The 27,264-nt window shown below is 42.1% G+C and overlaps 1 protein-coding gene across 5 annotated transcripts in view; it reads left to right on the top strand.

The window, feature by feature from the left end:
- The window catches only part of PIG-V (phosphatidylinositol glycan anchor biosynthesis class V), a 160,285-nt gene that overhangs the window by 82,919 nt on the left and 50,102 nt on the right, over nt 1–27,264 (top strand). For all 5 annotated transcript variants that reach the window (XM_071690960.1, XM_071690957.1, XM_071690959.1 and 2 more), the window contains one exon: nt 16,885–16,998. In XM_071690960.1, coding sequence (XP_071547061.1) covers nt 16,885–16,998 — 114 coding nt within the window. The remainder of the gene's footprint in view (nt 1–16,884; nt 16,999–27,264) is intronic.

The following is a 27,264-nucleotide window of genomic DNA, read 5'->3' as shown; positions in this document are numbered from 1 at the left end:
AGCACCCTTTCCACATCCAGGCCCCACAGAACTTTCCATGGTTTACCACGGATGCTTCACATGCCCTGGTTCAATCCATTGACAGCACGTCGACCCCGGTATACCACATTGTTCCAATTCACTCTATTCCTTGCATGCCTTTCACCCTCCTGCATGTTAAGGCCCCGATCACTCAAAATCTTTTTCACTCCATCTTTCCACCTCCAATTTGGTCTCCCACTTCTCCTCGTTCCCTCCACTTCTGACATATATCCTCTTGGACAATCTTTCCTCACTCATCCTCTCCATGTGACCAAACCATTTCAAAACACCCTCTTCTGCTCTCTCAACCACACTCTTTTTATTTCCACACATCTCTCTTACCCTTACATTACTTAGTCGATCAAACCACCTCATACCACATGGTGTCCTCAAACATCTCATTTCCAGCACATCCACCCTCCTCCTCACAACTCTATCCACAGGCCACACCTCGCAGCCATACAACATTGTTGGAACCACTATTCCTTCAAATATACCCATTTTTCCTTTCCGGGATAATGTTCACGGCTTCCAAACATTATTCAAGGCACCCAGAATTTTCGCCCCTTCCCCCACCCTATGATTCACTTCCGCTTCCATGGTTCCATCCGCTGCCAGATCCACTCCCAGATATCTAAAACACTTTACTTCCTCAAGTTTTTCTCCATTCAAACTTACCTCCCAATTGACTTGACCCTCAACCCTACTGTACCTGATAAGTTTGCTCTTATTCACATTTACTCTCAACTTTCTTCTTTCACACACTTTACCAAACTCAGTCACCAGCTTCTGCAGATTCTCACATGAATCAGCCACCAGCGCTGTATCATCAGCGAACAACACCTGACTCACTTCCCAAGCTCTGTCATCCACAACAGACTGCATACTTGCCCCTCTTTCCAAAACTCTTGCATTCACCTCCCTAACAACCTCATCCATAAACAAATTAAACAACCTTGGAGACATCACACACCCCTGCCACAAACCAACATTCACTGAGAACCAATCACTTTCCTCTCTTCCTACACGTACACATGCCTTACATCCTCGATAAAAACTTTTCACTGCTTCTAACAACTTGCCTCCCACACCATATATTCTTAATACCTTCCACAGTGCATCTCTATCAACTCTGTCATATGCCTTCTCCAGATCCATAAATGCTACAAACAAATCCATTTGCTTCTCTAAGTATTTCTCACGTACATACTTCAAAGCAAACACCTGATCCACACATCCTCTACCACTTCTGAAACCACACTGCTCTACCTCAATCTAATACTCTGTACATGCCATCACCCTGTCAATCAATACCCTCCCATATAATTTCCCAGGAATACTCAACAAACTTATACCTCTGTAATTTGAGCACTCACTCTTATCCCCTTTGCCTTTGTACAATGGCACTAAGCAAGCATTCCACCAATCCTCAGGCACCTCACTGTGAATCATACATACATTGAATAACCTTACCAACCAGTCAACAATACAGTCACCCCCTTTTTTAATAAATTCCACTGCAATACCATCCAAACCCGCTGCCTTGCCGGCTTTCATCTTCCGCAAAGGTTTTACTATCTCTTCTCTGTTTACCAAATCATTTTCCCTAACCCTCTCACTTTGCACACCACCTCGACCAAAACGCCCTATATCTGCCACTCTATCATCAAACACATTCAGCAAACCTTCAAAATACTCCCTCCATCTCCTTCTCACATCACCACTACTTGTTATCACCTCCCCATTAGCCCCCTTCACTGAAGTTCCCATTTGCTCCCTTGTCTTACGCACTTTATTTACCTCCTTCCAAAACATTTTATTCTCCCTGAAATTTAATGATACTCTCTCACCCCAACTCTCATTTGCCCTTTTTTCACTTCTTGCACCTTTCTCTTGACCTCCTGCCTCTTTCTTTTATACATCTCCCACTCATTTGCATTATTTCCCTGCAAAAATCGTCCAAATGCCTCTCTCTTCTCTTTCACTAATACTTTTACTTCTTCATCCCACCACTCACTACCCTTTCTAATCAACCCACCTCCCACGCTTCTCATGCCACAAGCATCTTTTGCGCAAGCCATCACTGCTTCCCTAAATACATCCCATTCCTCCCCCACTCCCCTTACCTCCTTCGTTCTCACCTTTTTCCATTCTGTACTCAGTCTCTCCTGATACTTCCTCACACAAGTCTCCTTCCCAAGCTCACTTACTCTCACCACTCTCTTCACCCCAACATTCTCTCTTCTTTTCTGAAAACCCCTACAAATCTTCTCCTTCGCCTCCACAAGATAATGATCAGACATCCCTCCAGTTGCACCTCTCAGCACATTAACATCCAAAAGTCTCTCTTTCACACGCCTATCAATTAACACGTAATCCAATAATGCTCTGACTTACATATGTATACTTATGTATATCTCACTTTTTAAACCAGGTATTACCAATCACCAGTCCTTTTTCAGCACATAAATCTACAAGCTCTTCACCATTTCCATTTACAACACTGAACACCCCATGTATACCAATTATTCCCTCAATTGCCACATTACTCACCTTTGCATTCAAATCACCCATCACTATAACCCGGTCTCGTGCATCAAAACCACTAACACATTCAGCTGCTCCCAAAACACTTGCCTCTCATGATCTTTCTTCTCATGCCCATGTGCATATGCACCAATAATCACCCATCTCTCTCCATCAACTTTCAGTTTTACCCATATCAATCTAGAATTTACTTTCTTACACTCTATCACATACTCCCACCCCTCCTGTTTTAGGAGTAGTGCTACTCCTTCCCTTGCTCTTGTCCTCTCACTAACCCCTGACTTTACTCCCAAGACATTCCCAAACCACTTCCCCTTTACTCTTGAGCTTCATTTCACTCAGAGCCAAGACATCCAGGTTCCTTTGCTCAAACATACTACCTATCTCTCCTTTTTTCTCATCATGGTTACATCCACACACATTTAGACACCCCCAATCTGAGCCTTCGAGGAGGATGAGCACTCCCAGCGTGACTCCTTCTTCTGTTTCCCCATTTAGAAAGTCAAAATACAAGGAGGGGAGCGTTTCCAGATTAATTCAACAGAAGGGGATAGGGGAGAAAGAATACTTCCCATGCATTCCTCATGTGTCGTAGAAGGCGACTAAAGGGGAAGGGAACAGGGGACCAGAAACCCTCCCCTCCTTGTATTTTATCTTTCTAAAAGGGGAAACAGAAGAAGGAGTCACGCGGAGAGTGCTCATCCTCCTCGAAGGCTCAGATTGGGGGTGTCTAAATGTGTGTGGATGTAACCATGATGAGAAAAAAGGAGAGATAGGTAGTATGTTTGAGCAAAGGAACCTGGATGTTTTGGCTCTGAGTGAAACGAAGCTCAAGGGTAAAGGGGAAGAGTGGTTTCGGAATGTCTTGGGAGTAAAGTCAGGGGTTAGTGAGAGGACAAGAGCAAGGGATGGAGTAGCACTACTCCTGAAACAGGAGTTGTGGGAGTATGTGATAGAGTGTAAAAAAGTAAATTCTAGATTGATATGGGAAAAACTGAAAGTTGATGGAGAGAGATGGGTGATTATTGGTGCATATGCACCTGGGCATGAGAAGAAAGATCATGAGAGGCAAGTGTTTTGGGAGCAGCTGAATGAGTGTGTTAGTGGTTTTGATGCACAAGACCGGGTTATAGTGATGGGTGATTTGAATGCAAAGGTGAGTAATGTGGCAGTTGAGGGAATAATTGGTATACATGGGGTGTTCAGTGTTGTAAATGGAAATGGTGAAGAGCTTGTAGATTTATGTGCTGAAAAAGGATTGGTGACTGGAAATACCTGGTTTAAAAAGCAAGATATACATAAGTATACGTATGTAAGTAGGAGAGATGGCCAGAGAGCATTATTGGATTACGTGTTAATTGATAGGTGCGTGAAAGAGAGACTTTTGGATGTTAATGTGCTGAGAGGTGCAACTGGAGGGATGTCTGATCATTATCTTGTGGAGGCGAAGGTGAAGATTTGTAGGGGTTTTCAGAAAAGAAGAGAGAATGTTGGGGTGAAGAGAGTAGTGAGAGGAAGTGAGCTTGGGAAGGAGACTTGTGTGAGGAAGTACCAGGAGAGACGGAGTACAGAATGGAAAAAGGTGAGAACATAGGAGGTAAGGGGAGTGGGGGAGGAATGGGATGTATTTAGGGAAGCAGTGATGGCTTGTGCAAAAGATGCTTGTGGCATGAGAAGCCTGGGAGGTGGGTTGATTAGAAAAGGTAGTGAGTGGTGGGATGAAGAAGTAAGATTATTAGTGAAAGAGAAGAGAGAGGCATTTGGACAATTATTGCAGGGAAACAATGCAAATGAGTGGGAGATGTATAAAAGAAAGAGGCAGGAAGTCAAGAGAAACGTGCAAGAGGTGAAAAAGGGGGCAATGAGAGTTGGGGTGAGAGAGTATCATTACATTTTAGGGAAAATAAAAAGATGTTCTGGAAGGAGGTAAATAAAGTGCGTAAGACAAGGGAGTAAATGGGAACTTCAGTGAAGGGGGCTAATGGGAAGGTGATAACAAGTAGTGGTGATGTGAGAAGGAGATGGAGTGAGTATTTTGAAGGTTTGTTGAATGTGTTTCATGATAGAGTAGCAGATATAGGGTGTTTTGGTTGAGGTGGTGTGTAAAGTGAGAGGGTTAGGGAAAATGATTTGGTAAACAGAGAAGAGGTAGTAAAAGCTTTGCGGAAGATGAAAGCCGGCAAGGCAGCAGGTTTGGATGGTATTGCAGTGGACTTTATTAAAAAAAGGGGTGACTGTATTGTTGACTGGTTGGTAAGGTTATTTAATGTATGTATGACTCATGGTGAGGTGCCTGAGGATTGGCAGAATGCTTGCATAGTGCCATTGTACAAATGCAAAGGGGATAAAAGTGAGTGCTCAAATTACAGAGGTATAAGTTTGTTGAGTATTACTGGGAATTGAGTGGGAGATGTATAAAAGAAAGAGACAGGAGGTCAAGAGAAAGGTGCAAGAGGTGAAAAAGAGGGCAAATGAGAGTTGGGGTGAGAGAGTATCATTAAATTTTAGGGAGAATAAAAAGATGTTCTGGAAGGAGGTAAATAAAGTGCGTAAGACAAGGGAGCAAATGGGAACTTCAGTGAAGGGCGCTAATGGGGAGGTGATAACAAGTAGTGGTGATGTGAGAAGGAGATGGAGTGAGTATTTTGAAGGTTTGTTGAATGTGTTTGACGATAGAGTGGCAGATATAGGGTGTTTTGGTCGAGGTGGTGTGCAAAGTGAGAGGGTTAGGGAAAATGATTTGGTAAACAGAGAAGAGGTAGTAAAAGCTTTGCAGAAGATGAAAGCCGGCAAGGCAGCAGGTTTGGATGGTATTGCAGTGGAATTTATTAAAAAAGGGGGTGACTGTATTATTGACTGGTTGGTAAGGTTATTTAATGTATGTATGACTCATGGTGAGGTGCCTGAGGATTGGCGGAATACGTGCATAGTGCCATTGTACAAAGGCAAAGGGGATAAGAGTGAGTGCTCAAATTACAGAGGTATAAGTTTGTTGAGTATTCCTGGTAAATTATATGGGAGGGTATTGATTGAGAGGGTGAAGGCATGTACAGAGCATCAGATTGGGGAAGAGCGGTGTGGTTTCAGAAGTGGTAGAGGATGTGTGCATCAGGTGTTTGCTTTGAAGAATGTATGTGAGAAATACTTAGAAAAGCAAATGGATTTGTATGTAGCATTTATGGATCTGGAGTAGGCATATGATAGAGTTGATAGAGATGCTTTGTGGAAGGTATTAAGAATATATGGTGTGGGAGGCAAGTTGTTAGAAGCAGTGAAAAGTTTTTATCGAGGATGTAAGGCATGTGTACGTGTAGGAAGAGAGGAAAGTGATTGGTTCTCAGTGAATGTAGGGTTGCGGCAGGGGTGTGTGATGTCTCCATGGTTGTTTAATTTGTTTATGGATGGGGTTGTTAGGGAGGTGAATGCAAGAGTTTTGGAAAGAGGGGCAAGTATGAAGTCTGTTGTGGATGAGAGAGCTTGGGAAGTGAGTCAGTTGTTGTTCGCTGATGATACAGCGCTGGTGGCTGATTCTTGTGAGAAACTGCAGAAGCTGGTGACTGAGTTTGGTAAAGTGTGTGAAAGAAGAAAGTTAAGAGTAAATGTGAATAAGAGCAAGGTAATTAGGTACAGTGGGTTGAGGGTCAAGTCAATTGGGAGGTAAGTTTGAATGGAGAAAAACTGGAGGAAGTAAAGTGTTTTAGATATCTGGGAGTGGATCTGGCAGCGGATGGAAACATGGAAGCAGAAGTGGATCATAGGGTGGGGGAGGGGGCGAAAATCCTGGGAGTCTTGAAAAATGTGTGGAAGTCGAGAACATTATCTCGGAAAGCAAAAATGGGTATGTTTGAAGGAATAGTGGTTCCAACAATGTTGTATGGTTGCGAGGCGTGGGCTATGGATAGAGTTGTGCGCAGGAGGATGGATGTGCTGGAAATGAGATGTTTGAGGACAATGTGTGGTGTGAGGTGGTTTGATCGAGTAAGTTACGTAAGGGTAAGAGAGATGTGTGGAAATAAAAAGAGCGTGGTTGAGAGAGCAGAAGAGGGTGTTTTGAAATGGTTTGGGCACATGGAGAGAATGAGTGAGGAAAGATTGACCAAGAGGATATATGTGTCGGAGGTGGAGGGAACGAGAAGTGGGAGACCAAATTGGAGGTGGAAAGATGGAGTGAAAAAGATTTTGTGTGATCGTGGCCTGAACATGCAGGATGGTGAAAGGAGGGCAAGGAAGAGAGTGAATTGGATTGATGTGGTATATCGGAGTTGACGTGCTGTCAGTGGATTGAATCAGGGCACGTGAAGCGTCTGGGGAAAACCATGGAAAGTGTAGGTATGTATATTTGCATGTGTGGACGTATGTATATACATGTGTATGGGGGTGGGTTGGGCCATTTCTTTCGTCTGTTTCCTTGCGCTGCCTCGCAAACGCAGGAGACAGCGACAAAGCAAAAAAAAAAAAAAAATAAATACTGGGAAATTATATGGGAGGGTATTGATTGAGAGGGCGAAGGCATGTACAGAGCATCAGATTGGGGAAGAGCAGTGTGGTTTCAGAAGTGGTAGAGGATGTGTGCACCAGGTGTTTGCTTTGAAGAATGTATGTGAGAAATACTTAGAAAAGCAAATGGATTTGTATGTAGCATTTATGGATCTGGAGAAGGCATATGATAGAGTTGATAGAGATGCTCTGTGGAAGGTATTAAGAATATATGGTGTGGGAGGCAAGTTGTTAGAAGCAGTGAAAAGTTTTTATCGAGGATGTAAGGCGTGTGTACGTGTAGGAAGAGAGGAAAGTGATTGGTTCTCAGTGAATGTAGGGTTGCGGCAGGGGTGTGTGATGTCTCCATGGTTGTTTAATTTATTTATGGATGGGGTTGTTAGGGAGGTGAATGCAAGAGTTTTGGAAAGAGGGGCAAGTATGAAGTCTGTTGTGGATGAGAGAGCTTGGGAAGTGAGTCAGTTGTTGTTCGCTGATGATACAGTGCTGGTGGCTGATTCGTGTGAGAAACTGTAGAAGCTGGTGACTGAGTTTGGTAAAGTGTGCGAAAGAAGAAAGCTGAGAGTAAATGTGAATAAGAGCAAGGTTATTAGGTACAGTAGGGTTGAGGGACAAGGCAATTGGGAGGTAAGTTTGAACAGAGGAAAACTGGAGGAAGTACAGTGTTTTAGATATCTGGGAGTGGATCTGGCAGCAGATGGAACCATGGAAGCGGAAGTGAATCATAGGGTGGGGGAGGGGTTGAAAGTTCTGGGAGCATTGAAGAATGTGTGGAAGTCAAGAACATTATCTCAGAAAGCAAAAATGGGTATGTTTGAAGGAATAGTGGTTCCAACATGCTATTATATGGTTGCAAGACATGGGTGGATGTGCTGGAAATGAGATGTTTGAGGACAATATGCGGTGTAAGGTGGTTTGATCGAGTAAGGAATGAAAGGGTAAGAGAGATGTGTGGTAATAAAAAGAATGTGGTTGAGAGAGCAGGAAAGGGTGTTTTGAAATGGTTTGGTCACATGGAGAGAATGAGTGAGGAAAGATTGACCAAGAGGATATATGTGTCAGAGGTGGAGGGAACGAGGAGAAGTGGGAGACCAAATTGGAGGTGGAAAGATGGAGTGAGAAGGATTTTGAGTGATCGGGGCCTGAACATGCAGGAGGGTGAAAGGCATGCAAGGAATAGAGTGAATTGGAATGATGTGGTGTACCAGGGTCGACGTGCTGTCAATGGATTGGGCCAGGGCACGTGAAGCGTCTGAGGTAAACCATGGAAAGTTCTGTGGGGCCTGGATGTGGAAAGGTAGCTGTGGTTTTGTTGTATTATTACATGACAGCTAGAGACTGAGTCTGAACGAATGTGGCCTTTATTGTCTTTTCCTAGCGCTATCTCGTACACATGAGGGGGAGGGGGTTTTTATTTCATGTGTGGCGGGGTGGCAATTGGAATGAATAAAGGCAGACAGTATGAATTATGTACATGTGTATATATGTATATGTCTGCGTGTGTATATATATGTATAAGTTGAGATGTATATGTATGTATATTTGCGTGTCTGGACATGTATGTATATACATGTGTATGTGGGTGGGTTGGGCCATTCTTTCATCTGTTTCCTTGCACTACCTCGCTAACACGGGAGACAGCGAGAAAGCAAAATTTTTTTTTTTTTTTTTTTTTTTATACTTTGTCGCTGTCTCCCGCGTTTGCGAGGTAGCGCAAGGAAACAGACGAAAGAAATGGCCCAACCCCCCCCCCCATACACATGTACATACACACGTCCACACACGCAAATATACATACCTACACAGCTTTTCATGGTTTACCCCAGACGCTTCACACGCCCTGATTCAATCCACCGACAGCACGTCAACCCCTGCACACCACATCGCTCCAATTCACTCCACTCCCCGCCCTCCTCTCACCCTCCTGCATGTTCAGGCCCCGATCACACAAAATCTCCCTCACTCCATCTTTCCACCTCCAATTTGGTCTCCCTCCTCTCCTCGCTCCCTCCACCTCCGACACACATATCCCCTTGGTCAAAGCAAAATAAATAATATAAATAAATAAAATATATATATGATTATTTATTTATTTTTCATTTATTATACTTTGTCGCTGTCTCCCGCGTTTGCGAGGTAGCACTTATATATATACACACATATATATATATATATATATATATATATATATATATATATATATATATATATATATATATATATATATATTTTTTCAAACTCTTCGCCATTTCCCGCGTTAGCGAGGTAGCGTTAAGAACAGAGGACTGGGCCTTTGAGATAATATCCTCACCTGGCCCCCTTCTCTGTTCCTTCTTTTGGAAAATTAAAAAAAAAACGAGATGGGAGGATTTCCAGCCTCCCGCTCCCTCCCCTTTTAGTCGCCTTCTACGACACGCAGGGAATACATGGGAAGTATTCTTTCTCCCCTATCCCCATATATATATATATAAGAGTGTATGGTGTGGGAGGTAAGTTGCTAGAAGCAGTGAAATGTTTTTATCAAGAATGCAAGTACGAGTAGGAAGAAAGTGATTGGTTCCCAGTGAACGTCGGTTTGTGGCAGGGGTGCATGATGTCGCCACGCTTGTTTAATTTGTTTATGGATGGGGTTGTTAGGGAGGTGAAAGCAAGAATTTTGGAGAGAGGAGCAAGTATGTAGTCTGTCGTGGACGAGAGGGCTTGGGAAGTGAGACAATTGTTCACAAAGGATACAGTGCTGGTGGCTCATTATGGTGAGAAACTGCATAAGCTGGTGACTGAGTCTGATAAAGTGTGCTAAAGAAGAAAGCTGAAAGTACATGTGAATAGGAGCAAGGTTATTAGATTCAGTAGGGTTGAGGGACAAGTCAGTTGGAAGGTATGTTTGAGTGGAGAAAAACTGGAGGAAGTGAAGTGTTTTAGATATCTGGGAGTGGATTTGGCAGTAGATGGAACCATGGAAGCGGAAGTGAGTCACAGGGTGGGGGAGGGGGTGAAGGTTCTAGGAGTGTTGAAGAATGTGTGGAAGGTGAGAACATTATCTCGGAGAGCAAAAATGGGTATGCCTGGGAGTCAATATGGCAGTGATTGGAACCATAGGAGGTGAATTGAACCATAGGGTGGTTTAGGGGGGCAAAGGTCTTTGGCACACTGAGGAATGTGAGGAAGAAGAGGTCATTGTCATTAAGGGCAAAGATAGGTATATGGATAGTATAATAGTCATCAGCAAACAAGTGACACACTTCCCAAGCCTTCTCATCCATAAGAGCCTGCATACTTGCCATTTCCCACATTTGTTAGGTAGCATTAAGAACAGAGGACTAAGCCTTAAAGGGAATATCCTCACTTTGCCCCACTCTCTGTTTCTTTTCTTTTGAAAAAGTGAAAAACGGAAGGGGAGGATTTCCAGCCCCCGCCCCCTCCCCTTTTAGCTGCCTTCTATGACATGCAGGTAATACGTGGTAAGCACTCTTTCTCCTGTATCCCTGGAGACATACATGGGAAGCACTCTTTCTCCCCTATATATATATTCATTTTTTCATAAATATCAGGTCGGTTGGTAGTGCTCACACCATTAGAAATGCCAGTCTCAGTGAGCAGATGTACAATGATTTCATCCTGAGAGCTTCACATGCTTGTACCTACAATATATCCTTGCTATGTATCTCCTTGGAAAAGATATGGGGGAAGACATTGTTTTTTGCAGATGCTGTTTCTAAAACACTGCACTTCCTCCAAATTTTTACCATTAAAGCTAACATCTGAACTAACAGGCCCCTCTGCCCTGCTAAACCTAATGATTTAGCTCTTATCCACATTTACTCGAAACTTAGTCCTTTCACTCTCTCCCAAACTAAGACACCAGCTTCTGCAATTTCTCTCAAATCTGCCACCATTGCTGTGTCATCTGCAAACAACAACTGAGTCACTTCTCAGGCTCTTTCACCCTCTTTGTACTGCATACTCAACCCTTTCTCCAAGACTTTCATTTCCCAGTCCCTCTCACCCTGTACATCCTGCATACCTACCCCTCTTTCCAAAACTCTTTTATTCATTTCCCATACTATACTATCTATCTGGTAAGGTTATTTAATGTATGTATGATTCATGGTGAGGTGCCTGAGAATTGACAGAATGCTTGCATAGTGCCATTGAACAAAGGCAAAGGGGACAAAGGTGAGTGCTCAAATTACAGAGGTATAAGTTTGTTGAGTATTCCTGCGAAATTATATGGGAGGGTATTGATTGAGAGGGTGAAGGCATGTACAGAGCATCAGATTAGGGAAGAGCAGTGTGGTTTCAGAAGTGGTAGAGGATGTGTGCATCAGGTGTTTGCTTTGAAGAATGTATGTGAGAAATACTTAGAAAAACAAATGGATTTGTATGTAGCATTTATGGATCTGGAGAAGGCATATGATAGAGTTGATAGAGATGCTCTGTGGAAGGTATTAAGAATATATGGTGTGGGAGGCAAGTTGTTAGAAGCAGTGAAAAGTTTTTATCGAGGCTGTAAGGCATGTGTATGTGTAGGAAGAGAGGAAAGTGATTGGTTCTCAGTGAATGTAGGTTTGCGGCAGGGGTGTGTGATGTCTCCATGGTTGTTTAATTTGTTTATGGATGGGGTTGTTAGGGAGGTGAATGCAAGGGTTTTGAAAAGAGGGGCAAGTATGCAGTCTGTTGGGGATGAGAGAGTTTCGGAAGTTCAGTTGTCGTTCGCTGATGGTTCAGCACTGGTGGCTGATTCATGTGAGAAACTGCAGAAGCTGGTGACTGAGTTTGGTAAAGTGCATGAAAGAAGAAAGTTGAGAGTAAATGTGAATAAGAGCAAGGTTATTAGGTACAGTAGGGTTGAGGGTCAAGTCAATTGGGAGGTAAGTTTGAATGGAGAAAAACTGGAGGAAGTGAAATGTTTTAGATATCTGGGAGTGGATTTGGCAGCGGATGGAACCATGGAAGCAGAAGTGAATCATAGGGTGGGGGAGGGGGTGAAAATTCTGGGAGCCTTGAAGAATGTATGGAAGTCAAGCACATTATCTCGGAAAGCAAAAATGGGTGTGTTTGAAGGAATAGTGGTTCCAACAATGTTGTATGGTTGCGAGGCGTGGGCTGTGGATAGAGTTGTGCGGAGGAGGGTGGATGTGCTGGAAGTGAGATGTTTGAGGACAATATGTGGTGTGAGGTGGTTTGATTGAGTAAGTAATAATAGGGTAAGAGAGATGTGTGGTAATAAAAAGAGTGTGGTTGAGAGAGCAGAAGAGGGTGTTTTGAAATGGTTTGGTCACATGGAGAGAATGAGTGAGGAAAGATTGACCAAGAGGATATATGTGTCAGAGGTGGAGGGAACAAGGAGAAGTGGGAGACCAAATTGGAGGTGGAAAGATGGAGTGAAAAAGATTTTGAGTGATCAGGGCCTGAACATGCAGGAGGGTGCAAGGCGTGCAAGGATTAGAGTGAATTGGAACGATGTGGTATACCAGGGTCGATGTTCTGTCAATGGATTGAACCAGGGCATGTGAAGCGTCTGGGGTAAACCATGGAAAGTTCTGTGGGCCTGGATGTGGAAAGGGAGCTGTGGTTTCGGTGCATTATCACACGACAGCTAGAGACTGAGTGTGAACACATGGAGCCTTTTTGTCTTCCTAGCACTACCTTGCACACATGAGGGGGGAGGGGGTTGTTATTTCATGTGTGGCTGGGTGGCAGTGGGAATGAATAAAGGCAGACAGTATGAATTATGTACATGTGTATATATGTATATGTCTGTGTGTGTATATATATATGTATACGTTGAGATGTATAGGTATGTATATTTGCGTGTGTGGACGTGTATGTATATACATGTGTATGTGGGTGGGTTGGGCCATTCTTTCATCTGTTTCCTTGCGCTATCTCGCCAACGTGGGAAACAGCGAACAAAGCAAAATAAAAAATAATATAGATAAATAGATACTATCTATCTATATCTCTGATGCCTATTCCCTCTGGGAACTCCCATCAAGGGGTGGCCATGGCAAAGAGTCTCCACTCATCACTGTCCTTACATGCCTTCCTCACATACACCATTCCATGCATTTTCCTCTGTTTCTCTCCCTCCATTATTCTTCCACCCTATTTGCCCATGTCACAAGTGGTCTACTACTCACATCAACCCCTTTAATTGTACTATCATACACTCTCCTTGTAAACTCCCAGTCTTGCATTCTTTCCACGTGCTCAAACCACCCAAAAGTATAACTTTTCACCCATTCCTCTGCTCCACAATTCATTGTCTTTGCATTCCTTGCCATACCACATCTCTCGTACATCCTTTCATTTTTTTCTTCACCCTATCTAGTCACACCACATGCTCTTCTCAAATAGCTCATTTCCACATCCTGGATTCTTGACCTCTGTACCTCATTCCATGTTCCAGCTGCAGAGGTCAGGGTTGGGAGGATTATCCTGTCCCTTAATCCTCTCTTCACTTCCATTCTTACACTGCTATCCTTCATTATTCTATAAAGGGACCCAATTACTCTTCTACCCTGTACTGCTGTATCCCTTATCTCTCCTTCCATATCACCACACTTATACAACACAACTCACAGATACTTAAATTCCCTCATTTCCAGTCTTTTTCCTCCCCATATCGACAGCACAATTTAGTACACTTTCACTCCATACAGTTTTACAAAATCTATACTTTCACTCCGTTTCCTTTCAAACTCTATTACTTTACTTTTACTTGCATTTGCCTTCAAATTCCTCCTCTTACACACATCATAAAATACACTTATAACCTTCTGCAACTCCTCTTCACTTTCCACAAACAACACAGTATCAACCAGAAACAGGCTTGCTATTAGGCACCATATTTCACCGCCACTCTCATCTCTGCACCCCTTTTCCCTAGTTTTGCTATCATCTCTCTTATCACTCCATCCATATATATCAAAAGGTCATGGTGACATCACACAGCACTGCCTCACACCTACATGTACCCCAAAACTTTTGCTCAGCTGTCCATCCACTCTTACACTCTAATTTGTTCCTCTATAGAACGCTTTTACACCATCCAACAGTCTCCCACTATTCCATATATCATTAACACATCCCACAAAGCATTCCAGTCATCTCTGTCATATGCTTTCTCCATATCCATAAAAGCTGCATACATCTAACCTTTTGCTGAATATTTTAACATTGTCCTTTTACTACAAAAATCTGATCTACACATCCCATACCTTTCTTAAAACCCCCGTGCTCTTCACTTGTTCTGCATTCAGTCACTTCCATAACTTTGTCAGTTGATGTTCTTGCATACACTTTTCCTGGCATACTTAACAGACTTATTTTCCTATGAATGCTTCATACATCCTATGTACATTTTCTTTTGAATTATACATCAGATGTATCCACTTTATCACACTTTCTCCTCCATACTTTAGGTGCCTTTCCTACCTTTAGCATCATTATTTCCCTTCTTACCTCCCTCTTTGCTATAGACCCCTGCATTTGTATCTTCTTTCTTGTCTCCTCCATACTCATGCATGTAACAACTGCTGCCTCCCATTCTCCCACATTCATCTGTTCTTCAAAATACTCTTTCCATCTTCCTTTCATTACACCATCCAACAGTCTCCCACTATTCCATATATCATTAACACATCCCACAAAGCATTCCAGTCATCTCTGTCATATGCTTTCTCCTTCCCTACTTCTCACATCAACATTTCCACTCTTAACATCCACCTCTTTCCCTTTTCACCTCCTTGCAGTATTGTTTCTTATTATCCCAAAACTCTTCACTTAACTTCCTTCCAAAATTTTCATCTACTCTTTCTTTGCTTCTTCTACAAGCTTCTTAACATTCTGATGGAACCATTCACCCTTTTCTTCTTACTTGCACACATGCCTTACACTTGATAAAAACTTCTCTGCTTCTTGTAGCTTTCCTTTCACACCAGATATTCATTAGGTATTCTCTATCAATCCTATCATGTGTTTTCTACAGATCCATAAGTGCCACATACAAACCCTATGGTTTCTCCAAGTATTTCTCACACATTCTTTAAAGCAAACACTTGATCCACACAACCTCTACCACTACAGAAATCACATCATTTCTCACCAGTCTAATGCTGCCTGGTTTACACATTCACCTTTGTCCCCCTTGCCTTTATACATGCATTTCACCAATCCTCAGGCATCTCACCATGATCCATACACACATTGAAAATTCTAACTTACCAGTCAACAACACAGTCACCCCCTTTCTAAGAAATTCAAGTTCAATACCATCTATTCCAATGACATTGCCACATTTCATCATACATAAAGCTTCCACTACCTCTTCTCTCTTTATCAAATCACTTTCCATGAATCTCTCATTTTGTATACATCCCCATTCTATACATCTTACACCTGCTACTCTGTCATCAAACACATTTAACAGTCCTTCAAAATTCTTACTCCATCTCCTCCTCACCACGTCTCTACCTGCAACCACTTCCCCAGTTGCTCCTTTCACTGAAGGTCCCATTTTCCTCATTTTTCTCATTATTAACCACATTCAAAAACACCTTATTTTCCCTGAAGTTTACAGATGCATCTTTTTCTTAACCTCATACTACTTTCTTGTATTCAAGCTGCAATTATTTGCACTCCTTCCCTTTAAAAATGGAAGAAAGCGAGTGGTTTCAGATGAAGCTGGGTCTGCACCAGAGATGCGTGATGTCACCATGGCACTTTAATGTCTATGGATGGTGTTGTGTCCTGAGGGTGGTGAATGCAGGGGTCTTGGGGACAGAAGCACTTATGCAGTTTGCTTGGGGTGGAGATCCTGAGAGGTAAGTGAATAGTTGTTTGCTGATGACACAGCACTAGTGGCAGCTTTCAATGGGAAACTGCTGGAGCTGGTGTCTGAGCTTGGGAGGGTGTGTGAAAGGAGAAACTAGAGAGTAATATCAATAAAAACATGGTAGTAAGTTAAGCACTGAAAAGAGACAGGTTATATGGACGGTGAGTATGAATAATAAAAACTTGGAGGAAATGGAGTGTTTAGATACCTGGGAGTCAATACGGCAGTGATTGGAACCATAGGAGGTGAATTGAACCATAGGGTGGTTGAGGGAGCAAAGGTCTTTGGCACACTGAGGAATGTGAGGAAGAAGAGGTCATTGTCATTAAGGGCAAAGATAGGTACATGGATAGCATAATAATCCCACCAGTTCTGTATGGATTTAGGGCTTGGGGTTTAGACAGAAATGTAAATAAGGTGAATGTGTTGGAAATGAAATGCTTGAGACCAGTATATGGTGTAAGAAGGGTTGATCAAAAATGAAATATTAGGTTAGTGGAGAGGTATGGTAGTAAGTGGATAATGTATAAGAAAGCTAAAGAGTGTGTGCTACTGTGTGCTGAATCAGTTTGGGCATATGGAGAGGATGAGTGAGAAAAGGAAGAATTAAGAAGGTATACACATGAGTGGAGAGAACAAGAAAAAGGGGGAAACCAACGAAGGATTAAGTGAAAGATGCTTCGAAGGTTTAGGCCCTGAATATGCAGGAGGTGGTGAGGCATGCAAGGGATAGGGCAAATGTGAGTTATGTGGTAATGCAGTGGATGGTGTGTTGTCAATATTTTGAACCAGGGTATATGAAGCAGTTGAAAGAAACTATGGAAAGTTTAGGCCTGGTTATTGATGGGGGGATTCTGGTTTGTTTAAATCTTGAAAGAACTGGAAATGAGGCAGAAACTGAAATGTTAATATTTTATCCAAATGATATAAGGCGAATATGCTAATTATGTATTCATCATGGTGCTATTATTTTCTTACAGGTGGGATTCTTACGCTATTATGAGGTTCGACAGGTGCCTAACTTTCTGTTAGCATTACCTGTTGTTATGATCATTATCTGCCATGCAGCACTGTACATGGTTGATAACCCACAGGTATGTTGATGCTTACGAGGATTGTAAAGCTTGTGTTTACACTAGTCAAGATGCTAAGTGATCAATTAAACATTTAAACTAGGGATAAGAAAACAGATTTACCATTTCTTATTGGCTGTTCATTTTATAATGTGGTGGATGGTGAAATAGGTCATAATGTAATAAGTAGGGTTATAGTTATCTTGTACTTTTACATTAGATATGGGTTTGGAAGTAATGTTAATGTATTTAGATAGTCACCTTTTGGAATATAAATTTGAATAGTAGTTCCAAGTACTAGTTATAAAGTTAAAACATTTTATAGAGAAAATACATATACTAGCAAATTTGTGTGCTACATTTTACCACACATCAGTTAAAGATGTATGAATGAAGGTACAGAAGATAGAGAGGGTAAAGTGTTACTTTTAAAAGGGATTATTTAAACAAATCCCTTTCTCTAATTTTTACCTAAGTAGTTCTTCTCAAAAGCTATTGAAACCAAGTGATTGGTATTGACGAGACAGACAAATACCCAGCAAAAAATGTCTTAGTTATGCTGAATACAATCAAAAACTCTAACAATAATGTTTCATGAAGGGACATATGGCAAAACTATTGAAAAGACTGCCTTACTCACCTGATTACTTGCAAAAGATGTGCCCAGATCCTTACACATGAGGCCATGATGACATAGCCTATCACTCGTGCCCAATGCCTTACACATGAGTTCATGTTGCCATAGTCTATCACTCAGTCGTTTGTGTTGCAAATCTCATACTGTCATCATTGTAATGAGGATAGGGTTTGTTTCAGTCAAGGCTAAAACTTTGTTTTTAACCCTGTTGATGCCTCATACATCAGTCTACTGTTATGTAGCAGGGGACTGTGAATGTCCACCTATGAACTTAAATCTTGCCACAAGATGAATTTTGAAAGCATTAGAGTCTCTAGTGGTAGGCTGTAGATGTCATTCCAGACAAAGAATGAATTATGGAGCTCCCAGAAGGTCTCAGTAACCTGTTAGTGACCACAATGGGCAGTTGCACAGCTTCTTTTGAGACTCCTTATTTCTGGCATCCACTACCATACCTACACCAATTGTACTTTGGATTGGCCATTCAGTAAGTGGTGTGTTTCTTCCAAACTAGGATTAGTTAACTCTTAATTCATAAGGTAAATGAATAGTTTTTGTGCACCGAATCATATAAATAAAAAAGTTATTAAATTTTATGCATACTTAGGATTGACCAATCTGGTGACTAATGTTTTCCTGACTTAGGAATGGTTAACCTTAATCTACGAGAAAAATTTAATAGTTTTCTATTTTTTGTGCACCTTTTTATAAGAGAAGAAAAATTATTTTGCTGTTTTTTGCATATTAAGGGAGACTCAGAAAATTAGTTATTCACAGAATAGGTTAATGAAATTACCATCTTATTGGGATGGCTCTTATTCTACAGAATACCAATGTCCTCTTCTCTGTGGTCTGTTCCATGAGCCTGAAAAACACTCGGTTGAATATCTTGAGGATGTTACAATCCTCAGTATTTTTGATGAAAAAGTAATGGCCATCCTCCCCTACAGCTAACCAATTAGCTGTGGCTAAGGAAGCTTGCTCATTTCATGCCTGCTCTAAACCAGTCAGAGACCACCAAAGAGATGACATCATTGACTCTCGTTTCCAGCCTCTAGCAGCACAGTTTTGTTGGATCCTGTTTTGTCAGCACACCAGCTGCTTGCTACTAGATTGGCTCTTTTCATCCCATGCAATAATTGTTTTCTTATTTTGGTGTACTGATTTAAGAGAATGGGTGAAAGAATATCAGCAAACCTCTGGGAAAATAAAAAAAAATTTTGGAAGGAGGTGAAAAGTATGAGGAGAAAAAGAGATCAAATGAGAGTATGATTGAGGGAAGCAGATGGGGTAGGAGAGGTAAGGACTGTTGGATGTGCTACATGATATGGTAGCTGCTGTAGGAGGAATGACTCAGTGATATGGTGAAAAGAGAAGAGGTAGTAAAAGAAACATGAGATTAAGTGTGTCAGAGTGGCTGGAGTGGATGGTATTGCAGTTGAATTTCTCAAAGAAAGAGGGGTGACGTTGTTGACTAGTTATTTAGGATTTTCACCATATACATAGTCTGAGAGTGGTGAAGAGAGTGGTGAGAGCGAGTTGGGAAGTAGAATTGTGTGAGGAAGTACCAGGAGAGATTGAGTGCAGAATGGAAAAAGGTGAGAGCAAAGGACATAAGGGGAGTGGGGGAGGAATGGGATGTATATAGGGAAGCAGTGATGGCTTGTGCAAGGGATGCTTGTGGTATGAGAAGCATGGGAGGTGGGCAGATTAGAAACGGTAGTGAGTGGTGGGATGAAAAAGTAAGATTATTAGTGAAAGAGAAGAGAGAGGCATTTGGACAATTTTTGAAGGGAAATAGTGCGAATGACTTGGAGATATATAAAAGAAAGAAGCAAGAGGTCAAGAGAAAGGTGCAAGAGGTGAAAAAGAGGGCAAATGAAAGTTGGGGTGAGAGAGTATCATTAAATTTTAGGGAGAATAAAATGTTCTGGAAGGAGGTAAATAAAGTGCGTAAGATAAGAGAACAAATGGGAACATCAGTGAAGGGGGCTAATGGGAGGTAATAACAAGTAGTGTTGATGTGAGGAGAGTGAGTACTTTGAAGGTTGTGAATGTTAGATGATAGAGTGGCAGATATAGGGTGTTTTGGTCGAGGTGGTGTGCGAAGTGAGAGGGTTAGGGAGAATGATTTGGTAAACAGTGAAGAGGTAGTAAAAGCTTTGTGAAAGATGAAGGCAGGCACGGCAGTGGGTTTGGATGGTATTGCAGTGGAATTTATCAAAAGAGGGGGTGACTGTGTTGTTGACTGGTTGGTAAGGATATTTAGTGTATGTATGACTCATGGTGAGGTGCATAAGGATTGGCGGAATGCATGCATAGTGCCATTGTACAAAAGCAAATGGGATAAAGGTGAGTGCTCAAATTACAGAGGTATAAGTTTGTTGAGTATTCCTGGGAAATTATATGGGGGGTATTGATGGAGAGGGTGAAAGCATGTACAGAGCATCAGATTGGGGAAGAGCAGTGCAGTTTCAGAAGTGTTAGAGGATGTGTGGATGAGGTGTTTGCTTTGAAGAATGTATGAGAAATACTTAGAAAAGCAAATGGATTTGTATGTAGCATTTATGGATCTGGAGGGGGCATATGATAGAGTTGATAGAGATGCTCTGTGGAAGGTATATATGATGTGGGAGACAAGTTGCTAGAAGCAGTGAAAAGCTTTTATCGAGGATGTAAGGCATGTGTACGAATAGGAAGAGAGGAAAGTGATTGGTTCTCAGTGAATGTCAGTTTGTGGCAGGGATAAGTGATGTCTCCATGGTTGTTTAATTTGTTTATGGATAGGGTTGTCAGGGAGGTGAATGCAAGAGTTTTGAAAAGAGGGGCAAGTATGCAGTCTGTTGGGGATGAGAGGGCTTGGGAAGTGAGTCAGCTGTTGTTCGCTGATGATACAGCGCTGGTGGCTGATTTGGGTGAGAAACTGCAGAAGCTGGTGACTGAGTTTGGTAAAGTGTTTGAAAGAAGAAAGCTGAGAGTAAATGTGAATAAGAGCAAGGTTATTAGGTACAGTAAGGTTGAGGGACAAGTCAATTGGGAGGTAAGTTTGAATGGAGAAAAACTGGAGGAAGTGAGGTGTTTTAAATATCTGGGAATGGATTTGGCAGCAGATGGAACCATGGGAGCAGAAGTGAGTCACAGGGTTGGGGAGGGGGAGAAGGTTCTGGGAGTGTTGAAAAATGTGAGGAAGGCGAGAACGTTATCTCAGAAAGCAAAAATGGGTATATTTGAATGAATAGTGGTTCCAACAATGTTATATGGTTGCGAGGCATGGGCTATAGATAGAGTTGTGCGGAGGAGGGTGGATGTGCTGGAAGTGAGAGTATGAAGACAATATGTGGTGTGAGGTGGTTTGATTGAGTAAGTAATGAAAGGGTAAGAGAGATGTGTGATAATGACAAGAGTGTGGTTGAGAGAACAGAAGAGGGTGCTTTGAAATAGTTTGGTCACATGGAGGGAATGAATGAGGAAAGATTCACAAAGAGGATATATATGTCAAAGGTGGAGGGAACGAGAAGTTGGAGACCAAATTGGAGGTGGAAAGATGGCGTGAAAAAGATTTTGAGCAATCAGGGTCTGAACATGCAGGAGGGTGAAAGGCGTACAAGGAATAGAGTGAATTGGAATGATGTGGTATACAGGGGTCAATGTGCTGTCAATGGATTGAACCAGGGCATGTGGAGCATCTGGGGCAAACCATGGAAAGTTTTGTGGGGCCTGGATGTGGAAAGGGAGCTGTGGTTTCAATGCATTATACATGACAGCTAGAGACTGAGTGTGAACAAATGTGGCCTTTGTTGTCTTTTCCTAGCGCTACCTCGCGCGCATGTGGGGGGAGGGGGTTGTCATTTCATGTGTGGCGGGGTGGCGACGGGAATGAATAAAGGCAGCAAGTTTGAATTATGTACAAGTGTATATATGTATATATCTGCATATGTATATATATATGTGTACGTTGAAATGTATAGGTATGTATATGTGCGTGTGTGGATGTGTATGCATATACATGTGTATGTGGCTGGGTTGGGCCATTCTTTTTTCTGTTTCCTTGTGCTACCTCGCTAATGTGGGAGACAGCGACAAAGTATAATGAAAAAAGTAATGATAACAGTCTGAGGTGAGGTGCCTGAGGACTGGCAAAATACCCATTTGGTGCTATTTCATGAAAACAAGGGGGATGAAAGTGAATGCTTGAGTTACAAAGGTATATGAATGTTGAGCATATCCAGTAAATTATATGGAAGAGTCGCGATTAAGAAGATGAAGATGATATGTACATAGCATCAGACTAGGAAGAAACAATGTGAATTTAAATGTGGTAGAGGATGTGTGGACCAGGGGTTTGCTTTGAAGAATGTATGTGAAAAATACTTGGAGGAAGTAAGGCATTTGTATGTGGCATTTATAGACCTGGAGAAAGGGAAAGAATGGGCTAACAGAGATGTTTCATGGAAGGTGCTACAAATATTTGGTGTGGGAGGAAATTTACTAGATGCAGTGAGGAGTAGGAAAGGAGGAATGTGGGAGGTTACAAGTGTGATGTCACCATGTCTGTTTGATGTACTTATGGAAGGACTGGTGAGGGAGAAAAATTCAAGAGTCCTGGATAAAGGGATGGGTCTACAGCTTGAGGTGGGGGTGCTGTATGCAGATGACACAGCTTTGGTGGCAGACTCAACAGGGAACCTGCAGAAGCTGGTGTCTGAGCTTGAGAAAGTGCATGAAAGGAGGAAGTTGAAAGTTAATATGAATAAAAGTAAGGTAATGAGGTTTAGCAGAGCAGTAAGAGAGGCTAGTTTGAGTGTGAATTTGAATCTGAAGAGAACTTGGAGGAAATGACGGCGTTACCTGAGAGTGCACATGGCATTGGATGGAACCGTGGAAGCTGAAGTAAACCATGGGGTGGAAGAGGAGACAAAGGTCCTAGGTATATTGAGGAGTCTGTGGAGAGAGGTAAATGTCTGTGAGGACAAAGATGGGTAACTTTGATGGTATATTGTATCCGACCCTGAATGCAAATGAATAGAAGAGGATGGATGTGTTGAAAATGAAATACCTGAAGATAATATTAGATGTGAGGAGGGTTGGCTGTATTAGAAAAGAGAGCATACCTACCCATGAGTGCCTAGAGCTAGATTTTGCTGAAATAGGAGGGTTAGGGCATGGTGCTAATGCACATTCTGCTTGCTAAATAATACTGGTCCTCCCTGCTACTACCAGCATTACTTTATTATCAATTCTGGGATCTTCAGAGACTGATTTCCACCACATGTCAAGTTTTCTTTTAAAAGTATATGTAAATGTTCCATGCATATTGATTATTTTTCAGGGGAGTACACTGAATAGTCATTCTAGCTTCTTGGCTGGGCTTTCCTGTATTTTTGTCTTGTATATAGATTGTATGTTTCTTGGTACTCTTGCAGATATAATTTTTCTGTGTTTTCCATGTTGAAAGGCTTGCAGATTCAGTGTTTTGTTTTGACCGTCAATCTGTTGCCACACAAAGGTTATCATATGCAGGGATAACCCATTGAACATCAAGATGCATTCCTGGAGAAAGAGAAAGAGTTTTCATCAAATCAGCTTTCAGTGGGGTCTCTACAATGTACATCATATGGAAGTACATTTCTAAGCATGTTATTTCTTTATAAGTTCTTCCATTTTCACCTCCAAAGTGGTTCTTTTTCTCATTATCTCTGATGTATTTCCAGCATTATCACTTGCAAATCTATTTCAAGATATTATGGGTATAGATAATTTGTAGAAGTTCATTAAAATGATGAATGAAGTGAGTGAGAGACTGAGCACTCACTAATATGTTTAAAGTAGAAGCCAAGTGCATATAGACCCAAAACACTGTACATGTGCTTCTAGTCATTGAGTGCATAACAGAAAAAAATGGCTCATTTTATATCCATAGTTTGTCACCACATTATAGAATTACAAAAAAAAGCCAACAGCTCTATAGCAGGTTAGCTTTAAGAAAGGCAGCTTTCAAAGAAGTGTTCCTGTATCTTTCCCTCCTTCTTCCTGTGCTATGTAGTCCAAGTTCTTTGAGCCTTTCTGGTATGTATATGTATTTACATAAACGCCCACACATGCACATATACATACCTATACATTTCAACGTATACACACATACACACACACACACACACACACACACACACACACATATTTATTTATTTATTTATTTTGCTTTGTCGCTGTCTCCCACGTTGGCGAGGTAGTGCAAGGAAACAGACGAAAGAATGGCCCAACCCGCCCACATACACATGTATATACATACACTTCCACACACGCAAATATACATACCTATACATCTCAATGTACACATATATACACACACACAGACACATACATATATACACATGTACATAATTCATACTGTCTGCCTTTATTTGTTCCCATCGCCACCTCGCCACACATGGAATAACAACACCCTCCCCCCTCATGTGTGCGAGGTAGCGCTAGGAAAAGACACCAAAGGCCCCATTCGTTCACACTCAGTCTCTAGCTGTCATGTAATAATGCACCGAAACCACATATATATATATGTGAGAATGGAAAAAGGTGAGAACAATGGAAGTAAGGGGAGTGGGGGAGGAATGGGATGTATTTAGGGAATCAGTGATGCATTGCACAAAAGATGCTTGTGTCATGAGAAGAGTGGGAGGTGGGTTGATTAGAAAGGGTAGTGAGTGGTGGGATGAAGAAGTAAGATTATTAGTGAAAGAGAAGAGAGAGGCATTTGGACGATTTTTGCAGGGAAAAAATGCAATTGAGTGGGAGATGTATAAAAGAAAGAGACAGGAGGTCAAGAGAAAGGTGCAAGAGGTGAAAGAGAGGGCAAATGAGAGTTGGGGTGAGAGAGTATCATTAAATTTTAGGGAGAATAAAAAGATGTTCTGGAAGGAGGTAAATAAAGTGCGTAAGACAAGGGAGCAAATGGGAACTTCAGTGAAGGGTGCTAATGGGGAGGTGATAACAAGCAGTGGTGATGTGAGAAGGAGATGGAGTGAGTATTTTGAAGGTTTGCTGAATGTGTTTGATGATTGAGTGGCAGATATAGGGTGTCTTGGTCGAGGTGATGTGCAAAGTGAGAGGGTTAGGGAAAATGATTTGGTAAACAGAGAAGAGGTAGGAAAAGCTTTGCGGAAGATGAAAGCCGGCAAGGCAGCAGGTTTGGATGGTATTGCAGTGGAATTTATTAAAAAAGGGGGTGACTGTATTGTTAACTGGATGGTAAGGTTATTTAATGTATGTATGACTCATGGTGAGGTGCCTGAGGATTGGCGGAATGCATGCATAGTGCCATTGTAAAAAGGCAAAGGGGATAAGAGTGAGTGCTCAAACTACAGAGGTATAAGTTTGTTGAGTATTCCTAGTAAATTATATGGGAGGGTATTGATTGAGAGGGTGAAGGCATGTACAGAGCATCAGATTGGGGAAGAGCAGTGTGGTTTCAGAAGTGGTAGAGGATGTGTGGAACAGGTGTTTGCTTTGAAGAATGTATGTGAGAAATACTTAGAAAAGCAAATAGATTTGTATGTAGCATATATGGATCTGGAGAAGGCATATGATAGAGTTGATAGAGATGCTCTGTGGAAGGTATTAAGAATATATGGTGTGGGAGGCAAGTTGTTAGAAGCAGTGAAAAGTTTTTATCGAGGATGTAAGGCATGTGTACGTGTAGGAAGAGAGGAAAGTAATTGGTTCTCAGTGAATGTAGGTTTGCGGCAGGGGTGTGTGATGTCTCCATGGTTCCTTAATTTGTTTATGGATGGGGTTGTTAGGGAGGTGAATGCAAGAGTTTTGGAAAGAGGGGCAAGTATGAAGTCTGTTGTGGATGAGAGAGCTTGGGAAGTGAGTCAGTTGTTGTTCGCTGATGATACAGCGCTGGTGGCTGATTCATGTGAGAAACTGCAGAAGTTGGTGACTGAGTTTGGTAAAGTGTGTGAAAGAAGAAAGTTAAGAGTAAATGTGAATAAGAGCAAGGTTATTAGGTACTGTAGCATTGAGGGTCAAGTCAATTGGGAGGTAAGTTTGAATGGAGAAAAACTGGAGGAAGTAAAGTGTTTTAGATATCTGGGAGTGAATCTGGCAGCGAATGGAACCATGGAAGCGGAAGTGAATCATAGGGTGGGGGAGGGGGCGAAAATCCTGGGAGCATTGAAGAATGTATGGAAGTCGAGAACATTATCTCGGAAAGCAAAAATGAGTATGTTTGAAGGAATGGTGGTTCCAACAATGCTGTATGGTTGCGAGGCGTAGGTTATGGATAGAGTTGTGTGCAGGAGGGTGGATGTGCTGGAAATGAGATGTTTGAGGACAATGTGTGGTGTGAGGTGGTTTGATCAAGTAAGTAATGTAAGGGTAAGAGAGATGTGTGGAAATAAAAAGAGCGTGGTTGAGAGAGCAGAAAAGGATGTTTTGAAATGGTTTGGGCAAATGGAGAGAATGAGTGAGGAAAGATTGACCAAGAGGATATATGTGTCGGAGGTGGAGGGAACGAGCAGAAGTGGGAGACCAAATTGGAGGTGGAAAGATGGAGTGAAAAAGATTTTGAGTGATCGGGGCCTGAACATGCAGGAGGGTGAAAGGCAGGCAAGGAATAGAGTGAATTGGATCGATGTGGTATACCGGGGTTGACGTGCTGTCAGTGGATTGAATCAGGGCATGTGAAGCGTCTGGGGTAAACCATGGAAAGTTGTGTGGGGCCTGGATGTGGAAAGGGAGCTGTGGTTTCGGGCATTATTGCATGACAGCTGGAGACTGAGTGTGAACGAATGGGGCCTTTGTTATCTTTTCCTAGCGCTACCTTGCACACATGAGGGGGGAGGGGGATGGTATTCCATGTGTGGCGAGGTGGCGATGAATGAATAAAGGCAGACAGTGTGAATTGTGTGCATGGGTATATATGTATGTGTCTGTGTGTGTATATATATGTGTACATTGAGGTGTATAAGTATGTATATTTGTGTGTGTGGAGGTGTGTGTATATACATGTGTATGGGGGTGGGTTGGGCCATTTCTTTCTTCTGTTTCCTTGCGCTACCTCGCAAATGCGGGAGACAGCAACAAAGCAAAAAAAAAAAAAAAATAATAATATATATATATATATATATATATATACATATGAGATGTTTGAGGACAATGTGTGGTGTGAGGTGGTTTGATCGAGTGAGTAACGTAAGGGTAAGTGAGATGTGTGGAAATAAAAAGAGCGTGGTTGAGAGAGCAGAAGAGGGTGTTTTGAAGTGGTTTGGGCACATGGAGAGAATGAGTGAGGAAAGATTGACCAAGAGGATATATGTGTCGGAGGTGGAGGGAACGAGGAGAAGAGGGAGACCAAATTGGAGGTGGAAAGATGGAGTGAAAAAGATTTTGTGTGATCGGGGCCTGAACATGCAGGAGGGTGAAAGGAGGGCAAGGAATAGAGTGAATTGGAGCGATGTGGTATACCGGGGTTGACGTGCTGTCAGTGGATTGAATCAGGGCATGTGAAGCGTCTGGGGTAAACCATGGAAAGTTGTGTGGGGCCTGGATGTGGAAAGGGAGCTGTGGTTTCGGGCATTATTGCATGACAGCTGGAGACTGAGTGTGAACGAATGGGGCCTTTGTTATCTTTTCCTAGCGCTACCTTGCAC

This window comes from Panulirus ornatus, chromosome 49, assembly GCF_036320965.1.
Source record: "Panulirus ornatus isolate Po-2019 chromosome 49, ASM3632096v1, whole genome shotgun sequence".
NCBI classification, from domain to species: domain Eukaryota; kingdom Metazoa; phylum Arthropoda; class Malacostraca; order Decapoda; family Palinuridae; genus Panulirus; species Panulirus ornatus.
Note: the sequence above shows the minus strand (reverse complement) of the source record. Positions and strands in the feature narration are given on the sequence as shown.